General features: G+C 41.5%; 1 protein-coding gene across 1 annotated transcript in view; it reads left to right on the top strand.

Annotated features, from left to right (window-relative positions):
• Window positions 1–4,599: 4,599 nt before the first annotated feature.
• CDC73 (cell division cycle 73) overlaps window positions 4,600–13,817 on the top strand; it is a 92,298-nt gene continuing 83,080 nt past the window's right edge. The window contains exons 1-5 of the mRNA XM_004275835.3: window positions 4,600–4,992; window positions 7,454–7,559; window positions 10,504–10,573; window positions 12,373–12,435; window positions 12,519–12,571. Coding sequence (XP_004275883.1) covers window positions 4,862–4,992; window positions 7,454–7,559; window positions 10,504–10,573; window positions 12,373–12,435; window positions 12,519–12,571 — 423 coding nt within the window. The 5' untranslated portion in view covers window positions 4,600–4,861. The remainder of the gene's footprint in view (window positions 4,993–7,453; window positions 7,560–10,503; window positions 10,574–12,372; window positions 12,436–12,518; window positions 12,572–13,817) is intronic.

Consider the following 13,817-nt stretch of genomic DNA (forward strand, 5'->3'; position numbering starts at 1 on the left):
TTGGGAAGCCTGGGAGACTTCAGCTTTTCTGCAAACAAGAGGCAAAGAACATAGAGAGGCTTTTGTAACCCTTTTCTTTTTCCTTGAATTGTATTTTTATCCTTTCTTGGAATCCACGCAAGACAATGTAGGCAGAATTATGGACGGAAAAAGTTTTCTGAAGAGAGGCCAGAGTCAATAGTAGCAAAAAAGGACATTAGTGAAGGAGTGAGAACTTACAGATACTTTGATTTGCAAGACGAAAGATATTGTTACATTTCAAGGAACAAACTCTCATGAATGGTCGTGGTAGTAGCAGAAATCAGATTAGAAGTGACTGACAAAGAGACTGACTATGAAGTTGTGGATGGAGCAGGACCAGGTGATCTGGACAACTGAGGTGAAAGGAAGAAGAAAGAAGGTAAAGGGGAAGGTGAAGGCGAACAGAGAATTCCCCAGCAGTGCTGCAGGTCTGAGCTAGAAGGAAGGGACCTGGGGCCTGTAGAAGGCTACCGTTGTCTTCCCTTCAACCCTCCACTGAGTAACAGAGATCAATGTGCCTGACACTCTCCAGGGTGCTAAGGAGGTTACCAAACAGCACTTTGAAGAGCGGAAAATAACTCACGTTTACTGATGTGTCAGATACTGCATGTGAGTGATTCACATATAGAAACTCATTTGGCAAACAACAGCTTACTTGGGAACTCCAGTTGACCCTTGAACAATGCTGGGGTTAGGGGCGCTTCACAATCAGACATCCCTGCAAGTAAGTCATAGTTGGCTCTCCGTAAACTTGGTTCCTCTGTATCCAAGGTTCTGCCTCCGGGAACCCAACCAACTTCAGATCGTGTAGTACTGTAGTATTTACTATTTAAAAAAAAAAAAATTTATTTATTTTTTATTATTTATTTATTAATTTTGTCTGTGTTGGGTCTTCATTGCTGCACGTGGGCTTTCTCCAGTTGCGGTGAGAGGGGGCTACTCTTCATTGCGGTGCGCAGGCTTCTCATTGTGGTGGCTTCTCTTGTGGAGCACGGGCTCTAGGCACACGGGCTTCAGTAGTTGTGGCGCGGGGAACTTAGTTGCTCCGCGGCATGTGGGATCTTCCCAGACCAGGGCTCAAACCCGTGTCCCGTGCATTGGCAGGCGGATTCTTAACCACTGCGCCAGCAGGGAAGCCCTGTAGTATTTACTATTGAAAAAATAAATCCATACATAAGTGGACGCATGCAGTTCAAACCTGTGTTGTTCAAGGATCATCTGTACTTTACATATTTTTTCATTTACTGTTCTTAGTCACCTTATGAAGCAGGTATGTTCTTACCTTTCATTTTACATATAAAGAACCCAAAGCACCAAAAGTTTAAGTAACTTGTCTAGAGTTATACAGTTGATAGATTGGGCTTTTAATCCAAGTAGTCTGAAACCAGAGCCCACAATGGAATATTTTTATCTCTAACTAGTAATGAAAAAAGGAAGGGCAAGTAACATGACCAGGGCACCTGAGGTGGGCACTGTCAAGGCAATGGTAGTGAAAGAAGTCAGTCTAGCCCTCTGTCCACTCACAGACAAAGAGAAAGGCTGTCTTTGACATCCAGGATCTGCATGCATACCAAAAGCGAGGCCGTGATATTCTCCTGTTAAATATAAATAATTTCACAGGGCACCGACTTCAGATAAGATCACTCTGTGACCATGATGGATCAAGACAAAACAAGACCACTCAGGAATCATATCTTTTTTTTTTATCTTTTTTGTGGTACACGAGCCTCTCACTGTTGTGGCCTCTCCCGTTGCGGAGCACAGGCTCCGGACACGCAGGCTCAGTGGCCATGGCTCACGGGCCCAGCGGCTCTGCAGCATGTGGGATCTTCCCGGACCGGGGCACGAACCCGTGTCCCCTGCATCGGCAGGCAGACTCTCAACCACTGTGCCACCAGGGAAGCCCAGGAATCAAATCTGAACACACATCCTAAAATGACCACTACTGGGGTCATCACAGTTTGCTAGTTACAGTTTCAGTCTCACTTCATTCCTCTCACCTTTGAGCTAAGGTTGCATCTGGACCTTGACTGTTCTCATACAGCCTTTGAGCAAAGAACGGTTTTTAACATTTTTAAAAAGTAAAAAAATAAAAGAAAATAAAAATAAAGAACAATATGTGAGAGAGACCATAGTTCACCCGCAAAGCCTAAAATATTTTCCATCTAGCCATTTACAGAAAAAGTTTGGCAATCCCTGCTTTGGAGAAAATTAAGATACACAGTCATAAGTTTACCTTTGCTTCCTGACAGGATCCAAAGAAGAGCAAAGCTCCACATCCTTAAGTGTTTCCCCAAATTACCTAACACCAGTCCCAAAGCCTATAATAATCCTAACACCCTCTTACAGAGATACTGCACAGATACACATAATGTATGGTCTTCCTTATAGCAAACAGTCAAAAAGCCCAACTTTGTTTGACCAATAAATGTATCAAGAACAACAGCCAGCAAACTCAGACCAAATCCCATCTGTGGCCTGAAAGCTACAAGTGATTTTTTTTTTTTTTGTGGTACGCGGGCCTCTCACTGTTGCGGCCTCTCCCGTTGCGGAGCACAGGCTCCGGACGCGCAGGCTCAGCGACCATGGCTCACGGGCCCAGCCGCTTCACGGCATGTGGGATCTTCCCGGACCGGGGCACGAACCCGTGTCCCCTGCATCGGCAGGCGGGCCCTCAACCACTGCGCCACCAGGGAAGCCCTACAAGTGATTTTTGTAAATTGAAGGATTGTTTCAAATCAAAAAAACAAACGAAGAAGAATATGTAACAGAGACCATATATGTCCCACAAGCGCTAAAATATTTATTATTCAACCCTTAACAGAAAATTTTGCCAACTCCTGGTCAAGGACTGGGAAGGGTCTGAGATTTTATTGCACTTGAAAGCTGACAAGTTAATTTGTATCAGTTTCATAGATGATGACAAAAGACATGAGATTCCTGGATCAGAAATGAAGGATTTTATTATTGAAAACAGTGGCTAGGGCTTCCCTGGCGGCCCTTTGACTTCCTTGAACTCATCTATACATTTATTGATTTAACATTTTTTTAAGGGGCCAACAACGTGGCAAATAATGTACAAGACACTCTGATAGGATGACACAGGTCTATTGTCATTTAGTTTTGTAGGGGAGGCAGTCAAGTAGTACTGGGTGCTCTGATACAAGTATAAATAGAGTAGATAGTGCTGGGGATAAATAAAAAACGTTCTTTTTAACCTGAGTGTTTGGGGTGAAGTTTAGGAAAATACGATAGTAATGGGAACATTTGCAGAATATCCAAAATTTCTCAAATTCAGTTGCAAAATGGCTAGAGAGTGTATAGAAAAATGAACCACAGGCTTCCCTGGTGGCGCAGTGGTTGAGAGTCCGCCTGCCGATGCAGGGGACACGGGTTCGTGCCCCGGTCCGGGAAGATCCCACATGCCGCGGAGCGGCTGGGCCCGTGAGCCATGGCCGCTGAGCCTGCGCGTCCGGAGCCTGTGCTCCGCAACGGGAGAGGCCACAGCAGTGAGAGGCCCGCGTACCGCAATAAAAAAGAAGAAAAAAATGAACCACATTCTTCTATGTATGTCTCTGTAGGGCAGTTAACGAGAATCGAGTCTTTTCAAAGCAGGTAACAGAATTTGGTTATGTCAATCACAAAGTTGCCTTCTTTTCCTTTCTGCTTATAGTAAGAGAAATTAAAAAAAAATGGCCTATGGGATATGTTTCAATTAAGGTAAACAGGCCACAGTATATTGAATTTCTATCAATAAATTGAGTTCGTGTTCTCTAACTTTCCTATCAGCATCTTGGAAAGGAGCCATTTAAATGTAGCCCTTTGGGGTTGGCGGGGAGAAGGGGACAGGATGAAAAAAGTCACCACCCAAGGAATTGAGGGGGAAGATCCAACATTTATGATATTCAGATGATTTGCTAGGTGCTTTCACCTTCTTATACTAATTCCATTTTCTCCATTAACCAATTGATGCTGTGAGAAGGTGTGTAACTTGCCCAAGGTCAAAAGGCAGCTAACAAACACCAGTGCCCGGGATTGATCTCCACTGGACGCGGTCTTTTCCACTATGCGAGTCCACCAAAAACACGTAATAAAAAACAACCCCCAAAACAACCCCCCGCCAAACCCGTCCCTTCAAAGGGGGCTTAATCACTAAGACCTAGAGGCCATTTGCTAGGCGGGTCCGATCTAGCTGGGAAGGTAATCCCAGTTCTGCAAATCTCTCGCCAAACTCCATCCTGGCTAAAGGAGAGACCCGAGAGCCACTGGCCACACTCCAGGTGGGTCGTGGAGCACCCAGTGCGCCCTCTAGAGATGGAGGTTTCAGACCCTCCACGCAGGTGCGCGCGCACCTGTCGCCTGCCGCGTACGCGCCGCGCGGGGCGGGAGGGCGAGGATGAGTTACGTGCTCCGCGCGCGTGCGCCGGGCAATGCGCCCTGTACGTGCGCCGTACGTGGGCACGGCGTCCCCGCGCTCCGAGTTTCGGGACGGGATTCGGCCCCGCGCCGAGTGGGAGTCTGGGAGGGGCGTTTCCCGGGCGGCCGCGGCGCCTCCTGGCGGCGGGCGACGGCGCTGGGGGCCCTGGCGTCGCGAGATCAGGCGTTCTCCGCGGGCAGCCCGCGGCGGGGCCTTGCCTGCTAGCGCGGGGTCCTCGGCGGCCTGGGTGGCTCGTTCCTCAGCTGCTGTCGTAGGCGCGGACCGCTGCCAGTGCGGCTGCAGTTGGCTCGCGGCGGCGGCGGCGGCGGCGGCCGAGGCGGGGGTTGAGGCGACAGGCGAAGAGGGCGGCGGGCGCGGCGGCGGCGGCGGAGCCCGGGGCGGGCGGCAGCGAGGGGGGCGAAGATGGCGGACGTGCTCAGCGTCCTGCGACAGTACAACATTCAGAAGAAGGAGATTGTGGTGAAAGGGGACGAAGTGATCTTCGGCGAGTTCTCCTGGCCCAAGAATGTGAAGACCAACTACGTGGTTTGGGGGTGAGTCCGGCGCGGCCGGGAGCGGGGGGCGGCGGGGCAGAGTTGGGCGCCCCCGGGCCCCCTCTTTCCGAACCCCTCCCCCCGTTCCCTTTGGGGATGGAGGAAAACCGGTGCTCCGGAGAAAAAGTTTTCCCAGGAGTAGAAGTTGCACTTGTAGGTGAGGAGGGAGCTGGAGGAGAGCTGTCTGCAGCGATCCATCCTCTGAGCGTCGGGGGAGGGTGCTGTGGCGGTTTGTTTCTGCCCGTGTGTGCCGAGTGCTGGCTGCGTGCATAGGTGTAGAAAGAATCGCACCGCCGGGTGCCCAGAAGTCTCTTTTTTGTTCTTTAGTTGTTCCTTTCTCTACGCGGCTGCTCTGTAACTGTCTCTGCTGGCCCCTTGCAGCTCCTGATCTGTTCTTTCTCCTTTCCCGATTCCCTCAAGCAGAGAGAAGGGAACCAACTCTGAAGTTAGGACGGGAAAGAGATTCGGTGACTTTGGAAGAGTAGTCAGAATCTGTTGGAGGTGAAGGCAGGAGTTTCCTCAGGGAGAAGGTTACTGCTGAAGTGGAGTAATGGGAAAAGTAAATGGGAAAAGACTCTGAAAAAGAATATAGATATATACATATGTATTACGGAAAGAGAGAGAGAGAGAGAGATGCCTGATCATCGTTGGGGGCCTTTTGAGTGATGTCTCTCTCAGTGGTGTTTCATTTGGATAGCTGGAAACCTGGGCCAGAACTTCCAAACTCATTTTGTTTGATTGAGTGGGAGCAGTGTGCTTTAGGAAGAGTTGATGAAAAGCTAGGGGAAGTTTAGTTGGTTTTAATTTTTTTATTTTTTATCTTTTGTCCTCGAGGGCTTACGATTTAATTAGCTTTGTGAAATGTTGATGGAGAAATCATTCTGAGTTTTCTGTGTTTTTTCTCTTCCAGAAGGAATTTGCCCAGACAGAATTGCATTTGATTGGGTTTTAAAAACAACTTTTAAGAGTTTGGGGAAAAGAACTTGATTTGGGCAGTGCCAAACTAGAAGAGGTTAGGAGCCCTCTGCCCCGCCCATAAGAGCTAGGGGCTGATTGGGTTTTTAACTGATTGGTTTTTCTTTAAAAAATGGCTGAGTACTCGAGGCTGTTCAATCTGAGAACTAGGAAAAATTGTGAGGAGCTGGGTCGGTGCCTCTGAGGAGGTTACCTCGATGAGAGTAGAGGAGATAAGACATAACTTGATAAGAATCTCATTCCCGCTCTTAAAAGAGCAGTCACTTCTACCTGGGGGTGTTAGGAAAGGTTTCATGGACGTGTGTTTGGCATATAGACATGCTACAGATTTTTCTTGAATAAGTGAATGAACAAATGAATAAGCTTTAAGGAATGGTTAGGAATTCTGAGGGTGAAATGGTGGGTTTGGTGTTCCAGGATGAGGGAACTGTGTGGTTAAAGGCATGAGAGCTGGAAAGGAAATGTTTTGACAGCCATTCAGTGAAGCAAGTAGTGAGAAAGGAGTGCTTAGAATAGTAGATTTCAAACTTTCACAGCAGTGTATCACACCAATACCATCATTTTCATTTACTGTTATTCTGTGTGCATATGTAAATACACACATGTACATAACATTAAAAAATTTATTCTTATTGAATGCAGTGCATTCTATTTTTTGTTCTTATATATCATAAAGAAATACCAGGTTGTGACTCATATATTATATTTCACAGTACAAGTGGTGTGTGGTTTGAAATATATTATATTATATTGATTTAGAGGAAAAGTGGAAACAGAGGCTAGAAAAGTAGGTTTGGGGCTGTTTGTATTGGGCGGTATTCAGATGAATTTAAATAACACGTTGATATTTCTAGATGGAGAGAATGTAATAGGGAGGGTGGGATTGGACACTAACATTTGTTGAGCAAGTAATAGTATGTGCTTGCAATGATAGAGCTTGCACTCCTAGACGACATTGTTTTATTACAGGTAGAATTAGTTTTGGTTTTACATCATTGGCTTAATTTGAGGGATGTCATAAGACTCAAATGTCTGAAATTAATTGTTGTGTTGAAGAGCGTTGTTCAGCAGTATCTTACTTAGGAGACAGGATACATATCTTGGAAGTTTAGCACAAGTCGTAGTTGTGCTTCTTTTAATCAGGTTGATTGTTTTTTCTTATGGATCCTGGCTAACTGATTAGGTTTCTCTCTCTATTGACAAAGCCCAGAACCTAACTGGGCCAAATTCTAAAAAGTCTATAGTAATAAAGTATGAATATGGTGTGCTTTCCTTACTTCTTGCTTTTTGTCACTATCTACTTTTGTGTTCCTTTTGCCCAAATGACAGTTGCACTTACTAAATTTCATACTCTACGTGTATCTTTGTTAGCTATGTTAAATCCATCGTTGGATAGCAAAGTGAGTGTAGATAAATTAATACATATGATTAAGCTGAAGAAGTTATATTAGAATTGTGAGTAAAAATCTTGTCTTAATCATTTCAGGACTGGGAAGGAAGGCCAACCCAGAGAATACTACACATTGGATTCTATCTTATTTCTACTTAATAATGTGCACCTATCTCATCCTGTTTATGTCCGACGTGCAGCTGTAAGTAGAATTCATTTAAAAACTCTTTTGATTTGATAGTTGGTATCATTTGGTGTGGATAACTTCCGTCATGGGTTTTAGATCAGAAGAATGAAAAGTTTGTTTGTATCTATATGAAAGTCTCCTGGAGGGTCAAAATTAGATAGATCACTGTGATTTATGCATATTTTTTAAATCTGTGAGTTTTTTACATGTAAGATGTGAGTAATGTTTATAACAACAGAAGTTTCAAAGCTGTTTGTAGGGATGTTTTAAAAAATTTATGAGCCTGTGGAAGGACCTTGATATTCAGAAATCTAGTTTAATTGCAAGGAAAAAAATTTTTTTTGGCATCAAAAAGAACCAAGTTTAGTAGACAGCTTTTTAAAATGAATTTTTAATCAATTTTATACACTTTTTTCATACTTAATTGATAAATTCGTTTTCAGATGCTTGAAAGATGCCTGCTTTCTGCATCTGAGTGTATGAACACTGCTTTTCTGAACAAGAAATATATATTTAGTGTCAAGTATGTGTTGAAAAAAGTAATATGTAGGGTGAAACTATTTAAGACTTTGGAAATAGTGAGATAAAATATCAGCATCTCGCTTTATAAAGCTATGTGAGCTCATATTAGATCTTTAAAAACTGAATCAGGCACTAATTAGAATGTTTTGTTGGATAAGTCCATTCATTTTGGGGTAATAAAGATAATCCAGACACTTGGTATAGGTTTAGATTACGTCTCTGGGGAATGGCTGTAGTACGTAACTGATTCTGTAATTGTTAACTGTGGGCCTTAGGACCTTTGGTCACGTAAGATTTAACTATTATATTTCTTAAATATTTGACAGATCAAAAGGGCAGAATTCTAAAAGTCTAGGGTTCTACAAATTTTGTTTTCTCCTAACTCCTTTGTATTATTTGCTCTTTCTTGTGAGCAGACCATTTCTGAAATGAGTTTTTCCTACTCATAGCCCCTATTTTAGTGTGAATAGACTCATACTTTTTTTTGTTGGTGATAACGTATATATAATTCATTAGTGACCAAATGATGAAGTATGTTATAATACTTAGACACAGTAATTTAAAGAAAATCAATTCAGATATTTTAACTATTTATGATATTCCATGTAGACTAGTTTTTAAAAACAAGCACAAAAAAAATCGGTGGGCTCTTGTTTATACTCATCAGCAGAAATTAAATTTTAACCTAACTTCTTAAAAACAGATTAATTTTAAGTGATTAAATGTAGTTTATCTCTGTCATTGAGGAGCATGTGCAGAATGTTTGCTGCAGTGAAGTATAGTCAGTACTCAACATAAGATAGTTAGCCAGGGATATTAAGGGTTCTTGTTCATTGTTGCTTATATAAAGTAACAAAGGGTTTATAACTGTATAATCCCGTAACCACATGTTTTTCCCGTATTCTGCTGTCCTTAATTTACATTATAAAAATGGTAGTGAAAATTGTGGTAATGATAGAATTCATTGAATTCATGGCCCAAGGATAACTTGGTGCCTAAAGTATACAGTTTTATTTGTTTTGCTTACCTCTTTACAAATTGCTAATATAGGAGATTAAAGGAAAACTACTCATGTAGCACAACAGATACATTTTCCAGATTTAATTTTTCAATTTTTTTCCCCTGCTTACAAAATTTATACACACTCAAGGATAAGAAAAGAGATACGTAATGTAGAAAGTAAACAACTGTCGTTAACATTTTTCTGTATAGTCTCCTGATTTTTCCCCGGACCTAAGCAACACATACCTATTTTTTTAATCATTTTCTTTTTTCTGTTTTTTAGTTTAAATGTAGTCAATATACAGTAATAAAATATTTTCAGGTGTACAACATAGTGATTCAACATTTATGTACATTGTGAATTAATCACCACAATAAGTCTAGTAACCATCTGTCATCATACAGAATTTTTGCAGTATTATCGAGTATATTCCTTGTGCTGTACATTACATTCCCATGACTTAGTTATTTCATAATTGGGTTGTTTGTTTTTTTGACGTTGAGTCGTGTGAGTTCTTTATATAGTTTGGATGTTAATCCCTTATTGGATTTATTGTTTGCAAGTATCTTCTCCCATTCAGAAGGTTGCCTTTTCATTTTGTTGATGGTTTCCTTCATGGTGCAAAAGCTTTTTAGTTTGATGTAGTCCATTTTTTTATTTTGTTGCCCTTGCCTGAGGAGACAAATCCAAAAAAATATTGGTAAGACTCATGTCAAAGAACACACTGCCTATGTTTTTTCCTAAGAGTTTTATTGTTTCTTAATTCTTACATTTAAGTCTTTAATCCATTTGAGTTTATTTTTGTATATGGTATAAGGAAGTGGTCCAGTTTGATTCTTTTGCATGTAGTTGTCCAGTTTTCCCAGGACCATTTATTGAAAAGCCTGTCTTTTCCTCAGTATATGTTGTTGGAACATGTACTTATTGTTAATTATGAAAATATAGTTTTAGTGGTTCATTTAGTTTACTTGAAACAGTTCAGTTGCCATATTTGGAGGAGGTCTAGTTTGGGTGTGAGAAAAGAAAGCACTTTGGAAACCTTGAATAAAATGAGCAAGCAATGGGACTAAAATGGTATTTGTCCCGAAAAGCAAAACATCATGAGTAAAATTAAATGCTTAGAATAAGCCAAGGGACAAAAAAGACTGTAATTGGTATTTCAAAGAGGATAGGGTTATTGTTTCATTTCTAATGCTTATCTTTTGTATATCTTACTGGAATTTTGAGGATAAAGTTACCAAAAATTAATATGCTTAAAAATTGTCAAGATTTTATTAGGTTTTTTCAGCCTAATTATTTTCTAAAAAACATGATTCTAAATATATGTTATCAAGATATGTTGGAATAAAATTCAGACTTTACAGGATGTTGATCTTTACCAAGTTTCTTATAATTGTTATTGATTTGATATCTATTTTAAAATTTTGACTTTAGACTGAAAATATTCCGGTGGTTAGAAGACCTGACCGAAAAGATCTACTTGGATATCTCAATGGTGAAGCATGTGAGTAATTTTTTAATTGCTCTCACTCTTAAATAGACATTGTTGCTTTTTTTTTTTCCCTGTGAAATAAGAATTAGTGGGAAGAGATCGTGGATTCCCACTAAAAACTTCCCCTACCTGCAGCTGTGTCCACATGCTGTCTTCTCCTTCCTGTTATAGTGGATGCACCTGACTCTTGGGGCCAGTCACCCCTTCCCTGCGTGTGGGTTTCATCTCCTTTCGCACTCTCAGAGACTCTGCCTTTGCACATTGCTGCTTCTGTCTTGCATCGTCAGTTCTCTTTCTTCTGCACCATTCCCTTTAGAACATACACCGTGGTCTCTCTCATTAAAAAAGTTCTCTGAGCCCCCCTGTCCGCCACCTTCCTACTCTCTACTGGTCCATTTGTCTTCTCTTTTTCATTACAAAATTCTTTGCAAGGGTTGTGTGGTGTTACTGCCTCCTCTTTGCCTCTGATTCTCTCTTGAATCTACTCCAGTCTGACTTTCTTCCTCACCATCTCACTCAAATCACCCTTATGAGCTCAGCACTGACCTAAGGACTAGCAGATCCTTTGGTCTCTCCGCTTCGCAGCTAACTTGACCTCTCAGCCTTTGATACTGTTGACCGCTTACTCCCTTTTGGAAAGCCTTTCTTGACTTGGCGTTTGGGGCACCAGACTCTGGAGGTTCTCTTTCCACTCATTGTCTGCCTCACTTTTTTTTCTTGCTTCCTTATCTCCAAAACTGATGTGTTCCTGAGCTTCACATTTAGAAATTCACTGTCAGCATCTTCCCTTGGGTATTTAACAGGCATGTGAAATGTAGCATATCCACAATAGAGTGCCGAGTCCTTCCTTCCCTTCTCCCCACCGACAGAATGGAAGCAGCAAGTCTGTTCTCCCAGTGTTCCCGTCTCAGTAAATGGTACCCCATTCACTCAGTTGCTTAGGCCACCAACCCTGGAGAAATCTTTGATTCTCTTCTCTCACAGCTCACGTCCATTCCATCAGTAAGTCCTTTCTTTACCTTTGAAAGTATGACAGCTTCTTACCATCATACGCCCACCCCGCTCCACCTTCCTCTTTAGACCATTGCGTAGCCCTCCTGAAGGTCCTCGCTCCACTGTTTCCTACAGTGTAGCCTCTGCTCACCACTCAGAGGGACCTATTTTTGAAAAAGCCTCTGAACTTGATTGTGTCACCCACCTGCTCAAGGCCATCCTGTGGCTTCCCGTCACACTTAGAATACAGCCCATCCTCCTTTCCTGAGCTTCGTGACTGTGCTTCTGCCTGTCTCTGTGCCCTCATCCTCTCCCAGTCTTCCTCTGCCCTCAGAAGTCCAGTCTTCCTGGTTCTTTTAGCTTTTCTAACCTTAGAGTCTTTGCACTTGCTGTTCCCTCTGTGTTACATTTTGTTTCTCTGCGTTGTCACGTGACTCACTTCTCACCACCCCATTCAGAGCTGTGCTCTAATGTTGTTCCCTTATATATGTATACGTTTATGTTTTTATTTATGTTTACATACACTTTTACATACATGTGTTGTGATATTGGAGTATATTCTTTGAAGTTGATTTCAGTCAGATATCTCAGTTTGTAAGTTAAATGGTCAAAAATAGTTTGTCCTCTTACAGACTTTCTAATACAGATTAATCATTTATAATAAAATGCTTTTACAAGCCTGCTTTAAAACATTTTTTAAGGGAAATAACCATATATAAAGTAAGAAATATAACAAATCTTGAGCATTCACTTGTAAATATATCCAATACCTGTCTTCAAATATTTATTTTCTCACAGAAATCTTTTTAAATCTTCAGCAACATCGGCCAGTATAGACAGAAGTGCCCCTCTAGAAATAGGTCTGCAGAGATCTACTCAAGGTATGTCTTGTTGCGTGTTTATATTGAACTTTCAAACACCAGTCCCCAAACTATATGTTTATTTACTTCTTTTTTCCTTACAGTCAAACGAGCTGCAGATGAAGTTTTGGCAGAAGCAAAAAAACCGCGAATTGAGGTAATGGAACTTTATTTTAAGTGATTCAGGTTTTTTATGGAGATTGGACTCATGTAGTAGTAAGAATTCTTTGCTCATAGTAGTGCTCAGAACTTTTGTTTTCCTGGAAAAGTGGTAATATTAGAATGAACAGTTGATTAATAAGTAGCTTGAGCTATCGTGTAAGATCTCTCACATACAAGCTGTGTGATGGACAAATCACTTTATTTTCTTTGTCTTTATACCCTTATGATGAAAGTGTTGGCCTAGATGAGTGGTCAGAAGGCTTGTTCTATAAAGGGCCAGATAGCAGCCACTTCAGGCCTTTTGGGCCTTGTAGTCTTTGTCCAGCTCTTTCACTCTGCCGCTGTAGTGTGAGAGCAGGCACAGGCGATGCATAAATGAACAGGCGAGGCTGTATTCCAATAAAACTTTATGAAACATGGCCAGCCAGATTTGGCCTTTGTGTTGTGGTGTGCCTACCTCTGGAATAAGGTGGTGTAGGAGTTTACTCCACTCTGAAGAGGCGTGAACATGAAGTCCTTATTCCAGTTACTTCTTCCAATATTGACATATCAGGTTATATGTTTTTTTGGTAGCATTTTATAGCCAGCAAGTGGAATATTAGTATTGGTAAACAAGGGTAGTTCATGTTAAATAGAACCCTGTAAGCAATGCAGTTAATGTTGAAAAGAAAATTTGTTGACCAGCTCGTATACTGCATAAGACAATTAAACTTTTGGAGTTTAAATTGTATGAGTACAATACTGTTTATTTAAATTTGTAACAAGCCCTAGATCAGTTGCATATAAACCCTCTGAAAATGGAGGATCATGTATTAGAGGCACACTTAAAATCTGAGAAATGACTGAACTGGCTATATATCAATGAGCAGTATAGGAATAACACTTGGGGTCACCAGTAGTGTTAACATTACTAGAAACTTAAGTTTTGTCATTTCACACTTATATAAAAATCAAATAGTTGTACCTTTTGCCTGCTTCATGAACAGCAAAGCATCCACAATTAAGGATCAGAAAGGTAACTTGCAGAGACAGGGTTGGTTGGTAAGTACATACAGTAGAATCACTGACAAAATTTGATGCTAAGATACATAATTTTATTTAAGGATACTCTGAGACATAGACACGATGTTTTTCAGATGATGGTGATAATTAGCTCATTGTTATTCTGTGCTAGGTGATACTGTATGTACTTTATGTATGTCATTAACTCATGTAATCCTAACCACCACCTCCTGAAGTCT

Source organism: Orcinus orca, chromosome 1, assembly GCF_937001465.1.
Source record: "Orcinus orca chromosome 1, mOrcOrc1.1, whole genome shotgun sequence".
Classification (NCBI taxonomy): domain Eukaryota; kingdom Metazoa; phylum Chordata; class Mammalia; order Artiodactyla; family Delphinidae; genus Orcinus; species Orcinus orca.